The sequence below is a fragment of the Aquarana catesbeiana genome, linkage group LG09 (assembly GCF_042186555.1).
Source record: "Aquarana catesbeiana isolate 2022-GZ linkage group LG09, ASM4218655v1, whole genome shotgun sequence".
Taxonomy (NCBI): Eukaryota; Metazoa; Chordata; class Amphibia; order Anura; family Ranidae; genus Aquarana; species Aquarana catesbeiana.
Genome location: NC_133332.1, coordinates 316,265,198 through 316,283,570, shown reverse-complemented (window position 1 = coordinate 316,283,570; position 18,373 = coordinate 316,265,198). Strand labels below are relative to the sequence as shown.

At 47.4% G+C, this 18,373-nt stretch overlaps 1 protein-coding gene across 1 annotated transcript in view; it reads right to left on the bottom strand.

Moving 5' to 3' along the window:
- LOC141108785 (endoplasmic reticulum membrane adapter protein XK-like) overlaps window positions 1-18,070 on the bottom strand; it is a 30,948-nt gene extending 12,878 nt beyond the window's left edge. Inside the window, exons 1-2 of the mRNA XM_073600715.1 lie at window positions 16,653-18,070; window positions 11,523-11,785 (exon numbers count right to left, since the gene is read on the bottom strand). Coding sequence (XP_073456816.1) covers window positions 11,523-11,785; window positions 16,653-16,972 — 583 coding nt within the window. The 5' untranslated portion in view covers window positions 16,973-18,070. The remainder of the gene's footprint in view (window positions 1-11,522; window positions 11,786-16,652) is intronic.
- Between the last annotated feature and the right edge of the window lie 303 nt (window positions 18,071-18,373).

Sequence of the window (18,373 nt, the reverse complement as noted above, 5' to 3'; positions counted from 1 at the left end):
ACCAGTAAAATTTACTGGTATAAATAATCATAACGTATTAAAAAAAAAAAAAAAAAAAATCCTGATCACTTTCCCCAGAGTGTTGCTATGGTTGGTAACACTTTATTGCTCTGGTTACAGAAAAAAATCGTAAAAAATAAATGAAGCAAAACAAAACAAAAAATAAAATAATACAGAAAAACTTTGTAACATCTGTACCACCAGTCCGTGTCCCTGGTCACCGCCACACTCGTTATATGATAATGCTGAACTGCACTGGTGACAGTATGTAAAAAGTGATTTTTTTATTATTCCTTTATTTTTCAAATAGTGATTAAAAAAAAAATACAAACTTCAAAAAAACCTGCCATGCCTCTTACTAAATACCTTGGACTGTCTCCTTTCCAAAAAAAAGGGGTCATTTGGGGGGGGGGGGGGATGGGTATTTGTGCTGTCCTGGCGTTTTCGGACCTCAAGAAATGAGACCGGCCGTCAGGATTGATCCATTTTCAGATATATATCCCATAGTTTGTGGACTCTATATAAAAAAAAAACAAAAAAAAAAAACTTTCCTACAGACTAAATAATAATATACACCGATTTGGTTTTATTTCATCAAAGAAATGGAGCAGAATACATTTTGGCCTAGTTTATTCAGCAAAAAATAAACCCCCCCCGAGGTGATTGTCATTCAAAGTGCGACAGCGCCGAAAGCTGAAAACTGGCGCCTGGGCAGGAAGGGGGTGAGAGTGCCCGGTATTGAAGGGGTTAAAATAGGAACTCGAGAAGGTTCCTTTGCAATATGTAAATTGTATTTCTCGAGAAAAGTGCTGATATAATCTTTACCGATTATGAAACCAAAAAGAGATGACGACGATTACAGAGAGCTGTGCAAACCACCATTTCCTCTTCCCTATCGATCATACAAAACATTCCGTACACGAGTGTCCCACGTGTCACCACTCGCTCCTGACCCCCTACTGCGCCAACCGTTTTATTGTAGCTACAGCCTATGCTGGCGACACAGAAATCCAGCCCCGCCGGCAGCTCTGTAATACACGCAGGCAGGGCTGGTTATATCCCGGGTCACACCGTTTTCTAGGCACGTAATCCTCAGACATGAAGTATGAACAAAGCATATCCCTCTATAGCGTGTACTTGTCTCAGTCCAGAGCACCAAGGCTGCATTCGCACCTGAACGGAGCGTCTTTGAGCGTTTTTCCGGTGTTGTTTTTTTTTTTTTTCGTTTTTATACAACATTTTTGAGCTTTGGGGTTTTCTTTATTAGCCAATAGAGAAAACTATCATCTGTTGCATCATTTATTGCTAGGTTTTATAGTTTCTCTTATCAGCTTTTATTTCTTTTTTTATTATTATTGTTCATGTATTATACTATTTATTTTTGTTAGGGTAAGGGGTTAGCGTTAAGGTTAGGATTAGGGGTAAGGGTTTTTATTATTATTTGTTTTTGTTAGGGTGTTCATACTACTATAACTAGCTTTTTTTAGCTTTTCCCATCAGCTTTTATTTTTTTTTTTAAATTATTATTATTATTTATGTATTTTACTTTTTTTAGTTAGGGTAAGCGGTTAGCGTTAAGGTTAGGATTAGGGGTAAGGGTTTTTATTATTATTTGTTTTTGTTAGGGTGTTCATATTACTATAACTAGCTTTTTTAGCTTTTCCCATCAGCTTTTATTTCTTTTCTTCTTATTATTATTCTTCATGTATTATATTATTTATTTATTTTTGTTAGAGTAAGGGGTTAGCGTTAAGGTTAGGATTAGGGGTAAGGGTTTTTATTATTATTTGTTTTTGTTAGGGTGTTCATACTAGTATAACTAGCTTTTTTTTAGCTTTTCCCATCAGCTTTTATTTCTTTTTTTAATTATTATTATTTATGTATTTTACTTTTTTTAGTTAGGGTAAGGGGTTAGCGTTAAGGTTAGGATTAGGGGTTAAGGTTTTTATTATTATTTGTTTTTGTTAGGGTGTTCATATTACTATAACTGGCTTTTTTAGCTTTTCCCATCAGCTTTTATGTCTTTTTTTATTATTTTTATTCATGTATTATTTTATTTTTTTTGTTAGGGTAAGGGGTTAGAGTTAAGGTTAGGATTAGGGGTTAGGGTTTTTATTATTGTTTGTCTTTGTTAGGGTGTTCATACTACTACTACTACTACTACTACTACTACTACTACTACTATTACTACTACTACTACTACTAGCTTTTCCCATCGGATTTTATTATTTTTTTTAATTATTATTATTCATTTATTATTATTTTTTTTTTTTTTAGGGTAAGGTGTAATGCCCCGTACACACGATTGAAAATTCTGCCAGCAAAAGATTGAGAGCAGGTTCTCTGTTTTTCCAATGGAAAAAGTTCCTATCGTCTGTAGCAATTCCGACGCACAAAATTCCTACGCAAGCTCGGAAGCACTGAACTTAGTTTTCTCGGCTCGTCGTAGTGTTGTACGTCATCGCGTTCTTGGCGGTCGAAAGTTAAGAGAACTTTTGTGTGACCGTGTGTAGGCAAGGCAAGCTAGAGCAGAATTCCGTAGGAAAAAAATGATTTTTTTTCCGACGGAAATTCCGATCGTGTGTATGGGGCATTGGAGTTAAGGTTAGGATTAGAGGTTATGGTTTTTATTATTTGGGGGGGGTACCTGGTTTGGAAAGCCTGCCTAAGCGCCTACCGGCCTAGGAACCTTGGCACCCCCAGATGTTTTGGAACTACATTTCCCATGATGCTCACTGTAGTTGAGCATCATGGGAAATGTAGTTCCAAAACATCTGGGGGATGCCAAGGTCCACCATCGCTGGTCTAGGCGATCCAAGCGGAAGTTCTCCTCTCCCCCTCCCTACCTGCAATCTTCTTCTGGAACACATCACAGGTCCCAGAAGATTGCCCAGCCATTAAGGAGGTAGAGGGCATTTCACAAAGTGTCACAGCTGGGTGCCCACAGTTGTAATGCCGGTGCCGATAAAGAGGAGACAAAGAGAACCAAGGGTTCGGGAGACCACATCGCCGGATCCTGGGACAGGACACTTTTTGTAGCTGCTGACTTTTAATAAAACACAAAAATGACTGGAGTTCCTCTTTAGGGTAAGAAAAAAAAAAACGATTGTGGTAAAACACCCCGATTTAAAGCTGAGTTCCACCAACAGAACATTCTTCACACTGATCACCAATGTAAGGAACATTCTTCACACTGATCACCAATGTAAGGAACATTCTCCTCACTGATCACCAATGTAAGGAACATTCTTCTCACTGATCACCAATGTAAGGAACATTCTTCCCACTGATCACCAATGTAAGGAACATTCTTCTCACTGATCACCAATGTAAGGAACATTCTTCTCACTGATCACCAATGTAAGGAACATTCTTTCCACTGATCACCAATGTAAGGAACATTCTTCTCACTGATCACCAATGTAAGGAACATTCTTCTCACTGACCACCAATGTAAGGGACATTCTTCTCACTGACCACCATTGTAAGGAACATTCTTCCCACTGATCACCAATGTAAGGAACATTCTTCTCACTGATCACCAATGTAAGGAACATTCTTCTCACTGATCACCAATGTAAGGAACATTCTTCTCACTGACCACCAATGTAAGGGACATTCTTCTCACTGACCACCATTGTAAGGAACATTCTTCCCACTGATCACCAATGTAAGGGACATTCTTCCCACTGATCACCAATGTAAGGAACATTCTTCTCACTGATCACCAATGTAAGGAACATTCTTCCCACTGATCACCAATGTAAGGAACATTCTTCCCACTGATCACCAATGTAAGGAACATTCTTCCCACTGATCACCAATGTAAGGGACATTCTTCTCACTGATCACCAATGTAAGGGACATTCTTCTCACTGATCACCAATGTAAGGAACATTCTTCTCACTGATCACCAATGTAAGGAACATTCTTCCCACTGATCACCAATGTAAGGAACATTCTTCTCAATGATCACCAATGTAAGGAACATTCTTCCCACTGATCACCAATGTAAGGGACATTCTTCTCACTGATCACCAATGTAAGGAACATTCTTCTCACTGATCACCAATGTAAGGAACATTCTTCTCACTGATCACCAATGTAAGGAACATTCTTCTCACTGATCACCAATGTAAGGAACATTCTTCTCACTGATCACCAATGTAAGGAACATTCTTCTCACTGATCACCAATGTAAGGAACATTCTTCTCACTGATCACCAATGTAAGGAACATTCTTCTCACTGATCACCAATGTAAGGAACATTCTTCTCACTGATCACCAATGTAAGGAACATTCTTCTCACTGATCACCAATGTAAGGAACATTCTTCTCACTGATCACCAATGTAAGGAACATTCTTCTCACTGATCACCAATGTAAGGAACATTCTTCTCACTGATCACCAATGTAAGGGACATTCTTCTCACTGATCACCAATGTAAGGGACATTCTTCCCACTGATCACCAATGTAAGGAACATTCTTCTCACTGATCACCAATGTAAGGAACATTCTTCTCACTGATCACCAATGTAAGGGACATTTTCCCAAGGGCCCATGATGGACTAATCTTAGCAGGGTTCCCCTGGGGTAAAAAGGTTGGGAAACGTTGTATTAATGACTAGCTGGACACAGCCCCAACTGCCAATTGCAAGAGAACTAGACCAACCCTACTAAATTGATGGTAACTGACAAGCCTGAAGCTATTCACCTAAACATCCTCACCCAAAATACTTTAAATCCTGGACTCCATATCTGACTCACACACCACCTCCCCCAAAACACAAAGAATTGATTCCTGACAGCCACAGGCATGACTCCCAGAGTCAGAGTCATACTGGGATTTGTAGCGTCACCATAGCTGGCATGCCCCATGTTGACTACCACTCACTGTTTTTATATTTAACATTTTTTTAAGGGGTTCTTGTGATTTCAGTTGTCTTGTGATGGGCCCCATCTTGTTCAATAACCCCTACTGTGAAGTTCAACAGGCCTAACTAGTATCGTGTAGAAGTTAGGTGACAACAAACAGCAAATACCGACTTCATGCCACATGATCAGAATAAGGAAGCATGCACACAGACTTTCTCAGGTCAGATGCTCCTGAGGAAGTCTGTGATAAAAGGCATTGGGTAGGGCCATGTTCATGGTGATGTCATCACACTCACAAGAAGCATGTGCACAGACTCTCTCAGACCAAACAAACAGTCCAGAGGAGGTCTGATAAAAGGCATTGGGAGGGGCCATGAGCATGGTGACATCATCACACTCAGAGGAAATATGCCTACAGACTGTCTCAGTTCACATGCTCCAGAACACGTTTGTTATAGAAGTGTAGGGTGGGGCCATGTTCATGGTGATGTAATGACACTCAGAGGAAGCATGCACACAGGCCTCCTCAGGGGCAGATACTCCTGAGGAAGTCTGTGGCAACAGACACAGGGTGGAGCCATGAGCATTGTGATATCATCACATTCAAAGGAAGCATGCACACAGGCTTTACCTGGCCAAATGCTCCTAAGGAAGTCTGTGATAAAAGGCATTCGGTGGAGCCAAGTTCATGGTGATGTCATTACATTTAGAGGAAGCATGCACACAGACAGCTGCTCCTCAGGAAGTCTGTGATGAAAGACATTGAGTGGGACCATGTGCATAGTGATGTCATCGCACTCACAGGAAGCATGCACACAGGCCTCAGGGGCAGATTCTCCTGAGGAAGTCTGTGACAATAGGCACAAGGTAGATCCATGAGCATTGTGATGTCATCACACTCACAAGAAGCATGCACAGACTTCCTCAGGGGCAGACTTCTCCAAAGGAAGTCTGTAACAAAAGGTTTAGGGAAGGGCCATGACTAGGGTGATGTCATCACACTTACAAGAAGCATGCACAGACTTTCTCAGGGGCGGACTTCTCCTGAGGAAGTCTGTAACAAAAAGCATAAGACGGGGCCATGACTAGGGTGATGTCATCACACTCAGATAGCATGCACAGGTTTCCTCAGGGATGGAAGCTCCTATGGAGGCCTGAAATGTGGTGCACAGCATGCACTGGACTAGACGGAGAGATTTTCCAATCCTTCGGCAGGTATAATCTCTCCCATATAAGTATTTAGATGTCTGCCGGGAGTTCAGCTTTATTAATGTCGCAGAGAACCGTGGCGGGTTTCTCAGATGTTATTTCATGACTTTAGTTAGGCAACAGAAAGTGGAACGGTTCTGTTTTACATGGAGGGAGTTTTCTCTATTACAGGGTAAAGTGGAACATTTGTGCAAGAAAGCAAATAGAAAACTTGGCAGACGTCATCTGTCTTGTAAAGCAGAACTCTGGCTTTCCACAGTCTGTCCAATCTGTTTATAATTTCTTGCCCTACCTGGTTCCTCCCCTTCCCCCTCATCAGGGCTGGGACAAGGGAAGGGGAGGGGCAGGAGGGGCGGCTGCCCTGGGCAATGTGGCATTATGTGAGGTGGGTGGGGGGGGGCAGAGGGGGTGGACAATTATTTGTGCTAGGAGGGACCTTTTTGGGGGGTGCAGAGAGAATTGTGCTAGCAGGGATCATTGGGGGGTATCTGTGCTGGGAGAGGAAATTTAAGGGGTAGAGAATTTGTGCTAGGAGGGACATTCTTTTGGGGGGGGGGGGGGGTTGTGTTAGCAGAGAGCAGAGAGCAGAGGTGATTTGGGAGTATTTGTGCTGGGAGAGGAAAATTTGGGGTGGGGCGGATTTGTGCAGAGAGGGACATTTTTTTTGGGGGGGGGTTGTGCTAGCAGGGATGATTGGGATTGGAGGGTAGAGGATTTGTGCTCAGAGGGGACATTTTTTTTTGGGGGGGGGTTTGTGCTAGTAGGGATGATTGGTGGGTATTTGTGCTGATAGAGGAAATTTGGGGTAGGGAGGATTTGTGCCCTGAAGGGACATTTTTTTTTGGGGGGGGGGGTATTTGTGCTGGGAGAGGAAATTTGGGGTGGAGAGAGAATTGTGCTAGCAGGGATGATTGGAGGGCATTTGAGCTGGGAGAGGAAATTTAAGGGGTAGAGGATTTGTGCTAGGAGGGACCTTTTTTTGGGGGGGGGGGGTTGTGGTGTTAGTAGGGGTGATTGGGGGGTATTTGTGCTGGGAGAGGAATTTTGGGGTGGGGAGGATTTGTGCAGAGAGGGCCATTTATGTGTGTGTGTGGGGGGGGTTGTGCTAGCAGGGATAATTGGAGGGGAGAGGATTTGTGCTGGGAGGGGGATTTGGAGCTTGGAGGGGGGGGGGGGGGGGGTTGGGAGAGGATTCGTGCTCTGAAGGGAATTTTTTTTTTTGGGGGGTTGTGCTAGCAGGGATGATTGGAGGGGAGAGGACTTGTGTTTGCAGGGGACTTTTTTTTTTGGGGGGGGGGGATTTGTGCTAGTAGGGATGATCGGGGGTATTTGTGCTGAGAGAGGAAATTTGGGGTGGAGAGGATTTGTGCTGAGAGAGGACATTTTTTTTTGGGGGGGGGGGGGAATTGCTTTAGTAGGGGAAATTTGGGAGGGGTGGAATAGGATTTTTGCTAGGCGGGGGGCTGGGGTGGATTTGGGGGGATTGGTGCTGCTAGAACAGGTGATATGGTAGGGGGGGGGGGGGGGGATTTGAGGGGTAGAGGATTTGTGCTAAGGGGGATGATTGGGGGGTATTTGTGCTGGGAGGAGGGATTTGGATTGGGGGTGGGGCAGGAGAATTTTTGCTAGGGGGGAATTATGTTAATAGGGACGATTGGGGGGTATTTGTGATGGGAGGAGGGATTTGATTTGGATTGGGGGGGGGGGGGTGTGCGCTCAGAGAGGAAATTTGAGGGGTAGAGGATTTGTGCTAGGAGGAGGAGTGATTTTTCTTTTTGTGTGGGGGGGATTTGGGGGGGGAGAGAGAGAGAGAGAGAGAGAGAGAGAGAGGAAGAGAGAGAGAGAGAGGATTTGAGGTGGGAAGGGGGGAAATGGGGGTGCAAATATTTGTGCTGGGAGGGGGGATTTCAGCAGGGGAGTGGATTTGTACTGGGAGGAGGAGGGCTTTATGCTTAGGGGAAAAGCATGCAGATCAGCGCTCCATTTTTTTTTTTTGTGAAGGGGGGGGGGTTGCTGACATATAATGCTCATACATCTTGGGTGGAGGGGGGCAGTTTGGAATGTTGGCCCCGGGCTCTGGATGACCTTGTCCTGGCTCTGCCCCTCATCAACCTGCTATCTGACTGGCTGCAGCTTCTAATGCACATGGTGAGAAGCTCACAGTGTGCGGTGAAATCAGAGGAAGCCATTTCAGTCCAGGAGAGGAGCCGGTACAACCTGTGCGAGACTGATGGGGAGGCTCTTTGCAGTGCAAAACCTGGGGGGGGTGCAATAAGTACACCCCGCGGGAGTCCCCCATCTGGGAATAGTATCAGTCTATACCCTGCAGCTGAGGACAACGGGTGAGCTTGTTTTCCTGACGCTCTGGGTGACACGCCCCCCCGGGTCCTGCTGCAGGCAGGTTCTGTCTTACATAAAGGTCACAGAAGGATGTACACATTGTAATTAGAGAATGCCGGGCGTGGGAACTCACCTCACCCCTCCTCCCCCCCCCCCACTCCGTGACATTCTCATTCCTGAACAATGAATCATAACAGATACAGAATGACGAAAACAGAGTCACTCCAAACCTCCCAACACCTGAGCGAGGGGCGGGATCAGCTCCTTGTTTTCATTTTTTTTTTTTTTATCTAAGAGCTGCTGATCTCCCGCGGCCTCTTTGCAGCCACTTCCTGTCTATATGCACTCCGGCGATGGCTGCGGAACATTTCCCGGGGGAGGGTTTTTAACAGTGGATCAGTCCCCTCCTGCTGTAAAACGCGGCGCAAACTGTTCGGCGCCATATACAGTGCCTTGAAAAAGTATTTATTATACCCCTCGACATTTTCCACATTTTGTTACAACCAAAAACGTAAATGTATTTTATTGGGATTTTATGTGATAGACCAACACAAAGTGACACATAATTGTGAAGTGGAAGGAAAATGATAAATGATACAAATAAATATGTGAAAAGTGTGGGGGGGAGGGGCATTTGTATGGCGCCCCCCGGAGTCAATACTTTGTAGAACCCCCTTTCTCTACAAGTCTTTTTGGGGGTGTCTCTACCAGCTTTGCACATCTAGAGAGGACATTTCTTCCCACCTCTGAGGGCTTCACAGAACAGCTGTATTTATACTGAGATTAAATGACACACAGGTGGACTCTATTTACTAATTTGGTGACTTCTGAAGGCAATAGGTTCCTCTAGATTTTAATTAGGGGTATCAGAGTAAAGGGAGTAAAGAGGGCTGAATACAAATGCCCCCCCCCCACACACTTTTCACATATTTATTTGTATCATTTGTCATTTTCCTTCCACTTCACAATTATGTGACACTTTGTGTTGGTCTATCACATAAAATCCCAATAAAATACATTTACGTTTCTGGTTGTCACATGACAAAATATCCTAAGACTGATTTACACAGTGTGCGGTGACAGAGCACACTGCCGGCCATACACGGGGGCCGAATTTCCGAAATAATTTTCTTTCGAAAATCTGAAGGAAGAATTTTCGCACGAATTTCGCAGCATTAGCGCGGCCGTGGAATTTGAGTGTTCGGGCATGTTGGAAATTTTTTGAAAAACAAAACAATTTTCTAACCAATGATGGGAGAAACGTACGAGAAATGTAATCAAAAAAAGAAATGGGCATTAGGAAAGAAGATTCCCCGTCACGAAAATGTATTTTCTGTAGGAACAAGGGGTGAAATTGAAGGCTTGGTGCCACCTATCAGTGCCCATCAGTGCTGCCTTTCAGTGCCACCTAATCAGTGCTGCCTCTCCGTGCCCATCAGTGCCGCCTATCAGTGCCCATCAGTGCCGCCTATCAGTGCTGCCTATCAGTGCCCATATCAGTGCCACCTAATCAGTGCTGCCTATCCGTGCCCATCAGTGTCGCCTATCTGTGCCCATCAGTGTCGCCTATCTGTGCCCATCAGTGCTGCCTATCTGTGCCCATCAGTGCTGCCTATCAGTGCCCATATCAGTGCCACCTAATCAGTGCTGCCTATCCGTGCCCATCAGTGTCGCCTATCTGTGCCCATCAGTGTCGCCTATCTGTGCCCATCAGTGCTGCCTATCTGTGCCCATCAGTGCTGCCTATCCGTGCCCATATCAGTGCCACCTAATCAGTGTCGCCTATCCGTGCCCATCAGTGCCCCATATCAGTGCGGCATATTAGTGCCTCCTCATCAGTGCCACCTAATCAGTGCCCATCAGTGCTGCCCATCAGTGTCGCCTATCCGTGCCCATCAGTGCTGCCTATCTGTGCCCATATCAGTGCCACCTAATCAGTGCTGCCTATCCGTGCCCATCAGTGTCGCCTATCTGTGCCCATCAGTGTCGCCTATCTTTGCCCATCAGTGTCGCCTATCCTTGCCCATCAGTGCTGCCTATCCGTGCCCATATCAGTGCCACCTAATCAGTGCTGCCTATCCGTGCCCATCAGTGTCGCCTATCTGTGCCCATCAGTGTCACCTATCTGTGCCCATCAGTGTCGCCTATCCGTGCCCATCAGTGTCGCCTATCCGTGCGGCATATTAGCGCCTCCTCATCAGTGCCACCTAATCAGTGGCCATCAGTGCTGCCCATCGGTGTCGCCTATAAGTGCTCAGTGCCACCTATCCGTGTCCACCAGTGTCACCTATCAGTGTCGCCTCATCAGTGCACATCAATGAAGGAGAAAAATTACTTATTTACAAAATCTACTGACAGAAACTAAGAATAACTTGTTTTTTTGGTTTTTTTTTTCAAACTTTTCGGCCTTTCTCTTTTTGTAAAAAATAACAGCAGTGAATAAATAATACCAAAATAAAGCTCTATTAGTGTGAAAAAAATAATAAACATGTCATCTGGGTACAGTGTTACATGACCGCGCAATTGTCAAAGTGCGACAGCCCTAAAAACTGAAAATTGGCCTGGGCAGGAAGGGGGGGGGGGTGAAAGTGCCCGGTACTGAGGTGGTTAAACAACGTCGTCAATTTTGCTTTCGGTTTCAGTCAAGTGTATCCAGAATTTTTCGGATTTCGGCAACCAACATTTTCATTTCGGCGCACCGCTAGTTTTACTGCATTGGTCCCCATTGTGTCCCATTCACAGGCTGCATTTTATCGCGGCGCTGCTGCATCATGCTGCTGTACATTTGCCGTGTATGAAGTGTTTGGGTTTTGTAGACTTCAAATAAAGTTTGTACAAAAAAAAAAAAACACAAAAAAAGAGCCTTGTGATGCGCTGAATTGTGCACCACACTGCCCCCTAGCAGTGGACAGCTGCCAGGACAGTAAAGCACTCCGGCAGCTCCCCGTTCTCATGTGAATTCCTGCTGTGCAGCCCAGTTCCTAGCTGGCCATGGACTTGGTACCATTTTTTCACACAGTCAACTACGTGCATGCCAAAAAATTATAGTAACGGCAAATTTACCATAACGAGCTTTATATTGATGAAAGCCTCACCTCGTGCGGGGGGTACGTATCTCTCCAGGACGGTGACATACAACTGAAGGGTGAGTTGCGGCGTGGAGCCGAGAAAAGCTTGGATGACAGCGGTACGCTTGAAGGCGTTCCGATGTGTGGCCATTCTCCGCAGACTGTGTCCTACCTCCCGCTCTTCTTCTTCAAACACCCCCCAGCTGCGGTGATGCTTTTTTCGGGAGATGCTCACGTAGGGTTCTTCCTCACGGCCCATCTGACAGTAGACCGTTAAGGCCTCCACACATCTAGGGGGGGGCGAAAGAATAAAAACATTTCTGCATTAGAGTAATACCAACATTAAGGCCTCATTTACACGAGTGCTGTGGCCCATAGGGGAAAAGAACAATCAAAAGAGAGGTAAATGTGCAATAAACCGTGAATAAAAATGTATAAACTGCATATAAATATAAATTAGAGCACATTTTGGTCACAGACTTCCTCAGGAGTATCCACCCCTGAGAAGTCTGTGTGCGCACGCCCCATCAGTGTAATGACATCACTGTACTCATGCCCTACCCTACACGTTGCGTCACGGACTTCCGCGGGAGCATTTCAGCCTCTACTGAAGTCTGTGTGCATGCATCCCATCAGTGTAATGTCTTTGCCATACTCATACCCCACCCTACACATTGCGTCACGGACTTCCTCAGGATGTATCCATCCACCCCGAGGAAGTCTGTGTGCACACATCCCATTGGCCTAATGCCACCCTGTACTCATGACCCACCCTATGAGTTTACTCGCGGACTTCCTCAGGAGCATCTGGCCCTGAGAAATCTGTGTGCATGTGTCCTGTCAGGGTAATGATGACACAGCGTTTGTGGCCCTGCCATACCCGTTTTGCCACAGACCTCCTCAGGGGTCAGCTGCTCCTGAAAAAAGTCTAAGATCAAAAGGCATAGGGTGGGACCATGTGCTTGGTGATGTCTGCACATTCACAAAAAACATGCATAGACTTCCTGAGGGCCGGACTGCTGTAGGAGTGTATGGCATCCTTTATCAAATAAATAAATAAGCACTCTGTGTCCCAATCTCTCTGGGAGCTGTGCACCACACAGCAGACATAGTTACATAGTTACATAGTAGGTGAGGCTGAAAAAAGACACAAGTCTATCAAGTCCAACTTATGTGTGATTATGTGTCATTATTACATTGTATATCCCTGTATGTTGCGGTCATTCAGGTGCTTATCTAATAGTTTCTTGAAGCTATCGATGCTCCCCGCTGTGTGCATATTTCCTGTGTGTGTGATGACATAACCATGCTCAGGGCTCCACCCTATGCCTTTCCTCACAGACTTCCTCAGGAGCATCCACCCCTGAGCAGGTCTGTGTGCATGCTTCCTGAGTGTGATGACATCACTATGCTCATGGCCCCACCCTTTGCCTTTCATCACGGACTTCCTCTGGAGATGTCCAGCCCCGAGGAAGTCTGGCATACTTCTTGTGAGTGTGATGACATCACCATGCTCATGTCCCCACCCTATGCCCTTCATCACAGACTTCCTTAGGGGCAGCCACCCCTGAGGATGTCTGCGCTTGCTTCCTGTGAATGTGATGACATCACCATGCTCATGGCTTCATCCAATGCCTTTCAACACAGACTTCCTCTGGAGACAATCAGGCCCGAAAGAAGTCTGGCATGCTTTTTGTGAGTGACTTCCACCAGGAGGTGGGGCCATAAGCATGGTGATGCCATCACATTCAGAGGAAGCATGCTCATAGTCGTCCTCAGAGGCAGAATCTCCTGAAGAAGTCTGTAATGATTGGCATAGGGTGGAGCCATGAGCATGGTGATGTCATCATACTCACAGGAAGCATGCACAGACTTCCTCAGGGGCTGAGGCTCCTGTGTAAATCTGCGATTAAAGGTATAGGGTGGAGACATGAGCATAATGATGCCATAACACTCACAAGAAGCATGCCAGGCTTCCTAGGGGCTGAACTTCTCCAGAGGAAGTCTGATGAAAGGCATAGGGTGGGTCCTTGAGTATGGTGCTGTGATCACACTCACAGGAAGCATGCACAGACTTCCTCAGGGGCAGAGGCTCCTGTGGAAATCAGTGATGAAAGGTATAGGGTGGAGACATGAGCATGGTGATGCCATCACATTCACAAGGCATAGGGTGGGGCAATGAACATGGTGATGTCATCATACTCACAGGAAACATGCACAGACTTCTTAAGGGGCGGAGGCTCCTGTGGAAATCTGTGATGAAAGGTATAGGGTGGAGACATGAGCATAATGATGCCATCACATTCACAAAAAGCATGCCAGACTTCTTCGGGGCTAAACTTCTCCAGAGGAAGTCTGTGACGAAAGGCATAGGGTGGGTCCTTGAGTATGGTGATGACATCACACGCATAAGAAGCATGCCAGACTTCCTCAGGGGATGGACTTCTCCAGAGAAAGCCAGTGATAAAAGGCATAGGGTGAGGCCATGAGCATAGTGATGTCATCACACTCACAGGAAGCATGCACAGACTTCCTCAGGGGCGGATAAGCCTAAGCAAGTCTGATAAAAGGCATAGGATGGGGCCATGAGCATGGTTATGCCATCACACTCACAGGAAGCATGCAGACAGATCTGCTGTGTGGTGCAGAGAGACTGAGTGCTGGCCCACGTACTGGTGAGTGTTTTTATACTGCTGATTTTATTTATTTAATAAAGCAAGCCATACACTCCTACAAGCAGTCCGGCCCTGAGGAAGTCTCTGCATGCTTCTTGTGAGTGTAATGACATCACCACGCTCATGGCTTGCTTACTTTCTATCAGCTGGGATGTGGTTGCACATGCGCGGTGTGTGTTTTGTGTCAGTTGGGCATGCTGGAATGTAGTGCAACAGCAGTAGTTGACTTGAAGCCATAATCCACTTTTTGCCATGGGCGTGTGCTCCCAGGGCGGCTTCCCCTCTTGCCCACCCTTTGTCCTGGCCCTGCGTAGAAGATCTGGGCCCATAGAGATGAGTATAATACCTCTTTTTATTGCAGAGGAGGAATGCAGTTTTTTTTTTTTTTTGCTAAAGGGACTAGAAAAACAAAGGAGAAGAAGAACTGAACATTAGAACGTTTGTTCATTTAAAGAAGTCTTCCAATGAAGATGTTTTGTTAATCCACGTTCATGGAGGAGGCCACCGAGACATGTCATTTGGCTGTCCCGGCTTTTATCAGAAGACGGTTATTAGCAAATCAGCCCATCGTGACTCATCGTTTCGGTTCAGCGTGTAACTGTCACTTCATTTCTTGAACCCTTCCCTGCCCAGGAGGCTTTCAAACATTGGTGACAGCTCCGAATTCTAAGGGTTTGATATGTTCTAGGGAAGTGGGAGGGGCTTAATTTGTTCTTTAGCTTCAATAAAGATTTATCACAAGCAGAGGGGAAAAAAAAAATGTATACAATATTTTTTTTCTCTAATTATCCCTATAAGGGGATCTCCGATAATGTGCAGGTTTGACGCAGTGAAATATGATCACTAAACAAAAGGAATATATTTTTGATGTCTGAATATTAGGCATTTTCCAGGACTGTGCTCTTAAAGCTGAAGTTTAACCCGTTTAAATCTTGCCTTGCCTGGTTCCCCCCCCCCGCCCTCCCCCTCATCAACACGCTAAACCTTTCCATTTTTATTACATTCCTGTATTTTAGTCTCTGTGCTTCTCTATGCAATGCAGGCAGATCCTGTCTGGTGGGAGGGGCCAGCAGGGTGCTATACATCTCTTGGGATGAGTTATGCAAATCAGTGCTGGTTGTGGTATATTTTTGGGAGGGCGGCAAACACCCCACCCGGTCGGTCGGGTCACCCACACTTCTCTTCTGTGTGCTCTGTGGAGCAGTGTGCGCTGCTTGGTTTCTGCAGCAGTGTGCACTTTGTGTACTCTGTGTGTTGGGGGGTCCTTGGTGGGGTGGAAGCCCTCTGGTATTGTGTGCTCTATGTAGCAATGTGCACCTTGCATGCCCCTTCCCCATGCAGACCTCCTCTCTGTCTCCCCGCCAATGCAGACCTCTTTTTCTCCCTACCCACGCCACCCTCCTCTCTGTCACCCCACCCACGCCACCCTCCTCTCTGTCACCCCACCCACGCCACCCTCCTCTCTGTCACCCCACCCACGCGGACCTCCTCTCTGTCACCCCACCCATGTAGACCTCCTCTCTGTCACCCCGCCCATGCAGACCTCCTCTCTGTCACCCCGCCCATGCAGACCTCCTCTCTGTCTCCCCGCCCACGCAGACCTCTCTTTCTCCACACCCATGTAGACCTCCTCTGTCTCCCCACCCACGCAGACCTCCTCTCTATCAACCCACCCATGCAGACCTCTCTTTCTCCACACCCACGCAGACCTCCTCTCTGTCTCCCCGCCCACGCAGACCTCCTCTCTATCAACCCACCCATGCAGACCTCCTCTCTGTCACCCCGCCCATGCAGACCTCTCTTTCTCCACACCCATGCAGACCTCCTCTCTGTGACCCCCCTAATCAGTCCTCTTCTCTGTCTCCCCACCCACGCTGCCCTCCTCTGTCAACCCGCCCATGCAGACCTCCTCTCCATCTCCCCACCCACGCTGCCCTCCTCTTTGTCACCCTGCCCATGCTGACCTCCTGTCAACCTGCCCATGCAGACCTCCTCTCTATCACCCCACCCATGCAGACCTCTCTTTCTCCACACCCATGCAGACCTCCTCTCTGTCTCCCCGCCAAAGCAGACCTCCTCTGTTACCCCGCCCATGCAGACCTCCTCTTTGTCTATCCACCCATGCTGACCTCCTCTCTGTCACCCCACCCACGCTGACCTCTCTTTCTCCACACCCATGCTGACCTCCTCTCTGTCAACCAACCCATGATGACCTTCTCTTTGTCACCCCCACCCTCCGCAATCAGATGACCTCTCTGTCTACGCGCCCATGCAGACCTCCTCTCTGTCTACCCGCCCACGCTGACTTCCTCTCTGTCACCCCACCCATGCAGACCTCCTCTCTGTCACCCCCCCCCCCCAATCAGACCTCCTCTCTGTGACCCCGCCCATGCTGACCTCCTCTCTGTCACCCCGCCCACGCAGACCTCCATTCTGTCGCTCGCTCCGCCCACTCACCCCCCTGTCCATTCCCCCGCAGTACCTGATGATGGGTCCCAGCTGTAGAAGGTGCATGAGCAGTACGAGGGGGCGGTCCCGGCCCAGGTCCCGGTGGATGAAGGTCAGGGTGAGTTGGACCATGATGGAGGGGATCAGCATGAAGACAATGGTCAGAGCCATCCACACCCCGTCCTCCGAGCGCCCGTACCCCGCCGCCATCCAGCAGGCGGCCGCCGTCTCCGCACAGAAGAGGAAGGTGGAGAGGAGGATGGAGACCGGAGGTCTGACCCGGGACCGGACCGACACATAGTCCTCATCCCCGGAGGGGGGACACCGACCACCACCGGCCTCATACACGTCCATCGTATGAGAGATCACACTACACGGGAGGGGCCCCGAACTCTCTATCTACGGAGGGGCCCCGAACTCTCATCACACCGACACCGAGGGGCCCCGAGAGCCGCCGCCGCCTCCCAGCAACACGTCTACAGGATCCTGATGTGTGAGAGCAGGTGTGTCCCGCCCTCCGCCGGGTCCTAGAGAGCGCCCGATACACTCAGATCTTCTATGGAGACACAACTGTCCTTCTTCATCTCAACTGTCACTCATCAATTCCCCGACTCCACTCCTCAAACTGTCCTTTCCTAATTCCCCGACTCCCCTTATCAACTGTCACTCCTGAATTCCTCGACTCCCCTCATCAACTGTCACTTCCCAATTCTCCTGTCTCCCCTTCTCAACTGTCACTCCTGAATTCCCTGACTCCCCTTATCAACTGTCCTTTCCTAATTCCCCGACCCCCCCTTATCAACTGTCCTTTCCTAATTCCCTGACTCCCCTTATCAACTGTCATTCCTGAATTCCCCGACCCCCCTTATCAACTGTCCTTCCTAATTCCCTGGCTCCACTTATCAACTGTCACTCCTGAAGTCTCTTGTCTCCCTCCTCAACTGTCCTTCCACAATTCCCTGACTCACCTAATCAATTTTCCTTCCCTGATTCCCTGACTCCCCTTATCAACTGTCACTCTTAAATTTCCTGTCTCCCTCTTCAACTGTCCTTCTCCGGTTCCCCACTCCCCTTCTCAACTGTCATTCCTGAATTCTACTGTCTCCCTTCTCAACTGTCATTCCTGAATTCTCCTGTCTTCCTCCTCAACTGTCCTTCCCTAATTCCTTGTCTCCCCTTATCAACTGTCACTCCTGAATTTCCTGTCCCCCTCCTCAACTGTCCTCCTCCAGTTCCCCACTCCCCTTATCAACTGTCACTCCTGAATTCTCCTGTCTCCCTTCTCAACTGTCACTTCTGAATTCTCCTGTCTCCCCTCTCAACTGTCCTTCCCTAATTCCCGGACTCCCCTTCTCAACTGTCACTCCTGAATTCTCTTGTCTCCCTTCTCAACTGTCCCTCCCTAATTCCCATGCTTCCCTTCTCAACTGTCCCTCCCTAATTCCCTGACTCCCCTTATCAACTGTCCTTCCCCAATTCTCTGACTCCCCTTCTCAACTGTCACTCCTGAATTCTCCTGTCTCCCTAATTCCCTGACTCCCCTTCTCAACTGTCACTCCTGAATTCTACTGTCTCCCTTCTCAACTGTCCTTTCCTAATTCCCTGGCTCCCCTTCTCAGCTATCACTCTCGAATTCTTCTGTCTCCTTCCTCAACTGTTCTTCCCTAGTTCCCTGGCTCCCCTTCTCAACTGTCACTCATGATTTCTCCTGCCTCCCTTCTCAACTGCCATTCTCCTTTTCCTGGCTCCTCATCT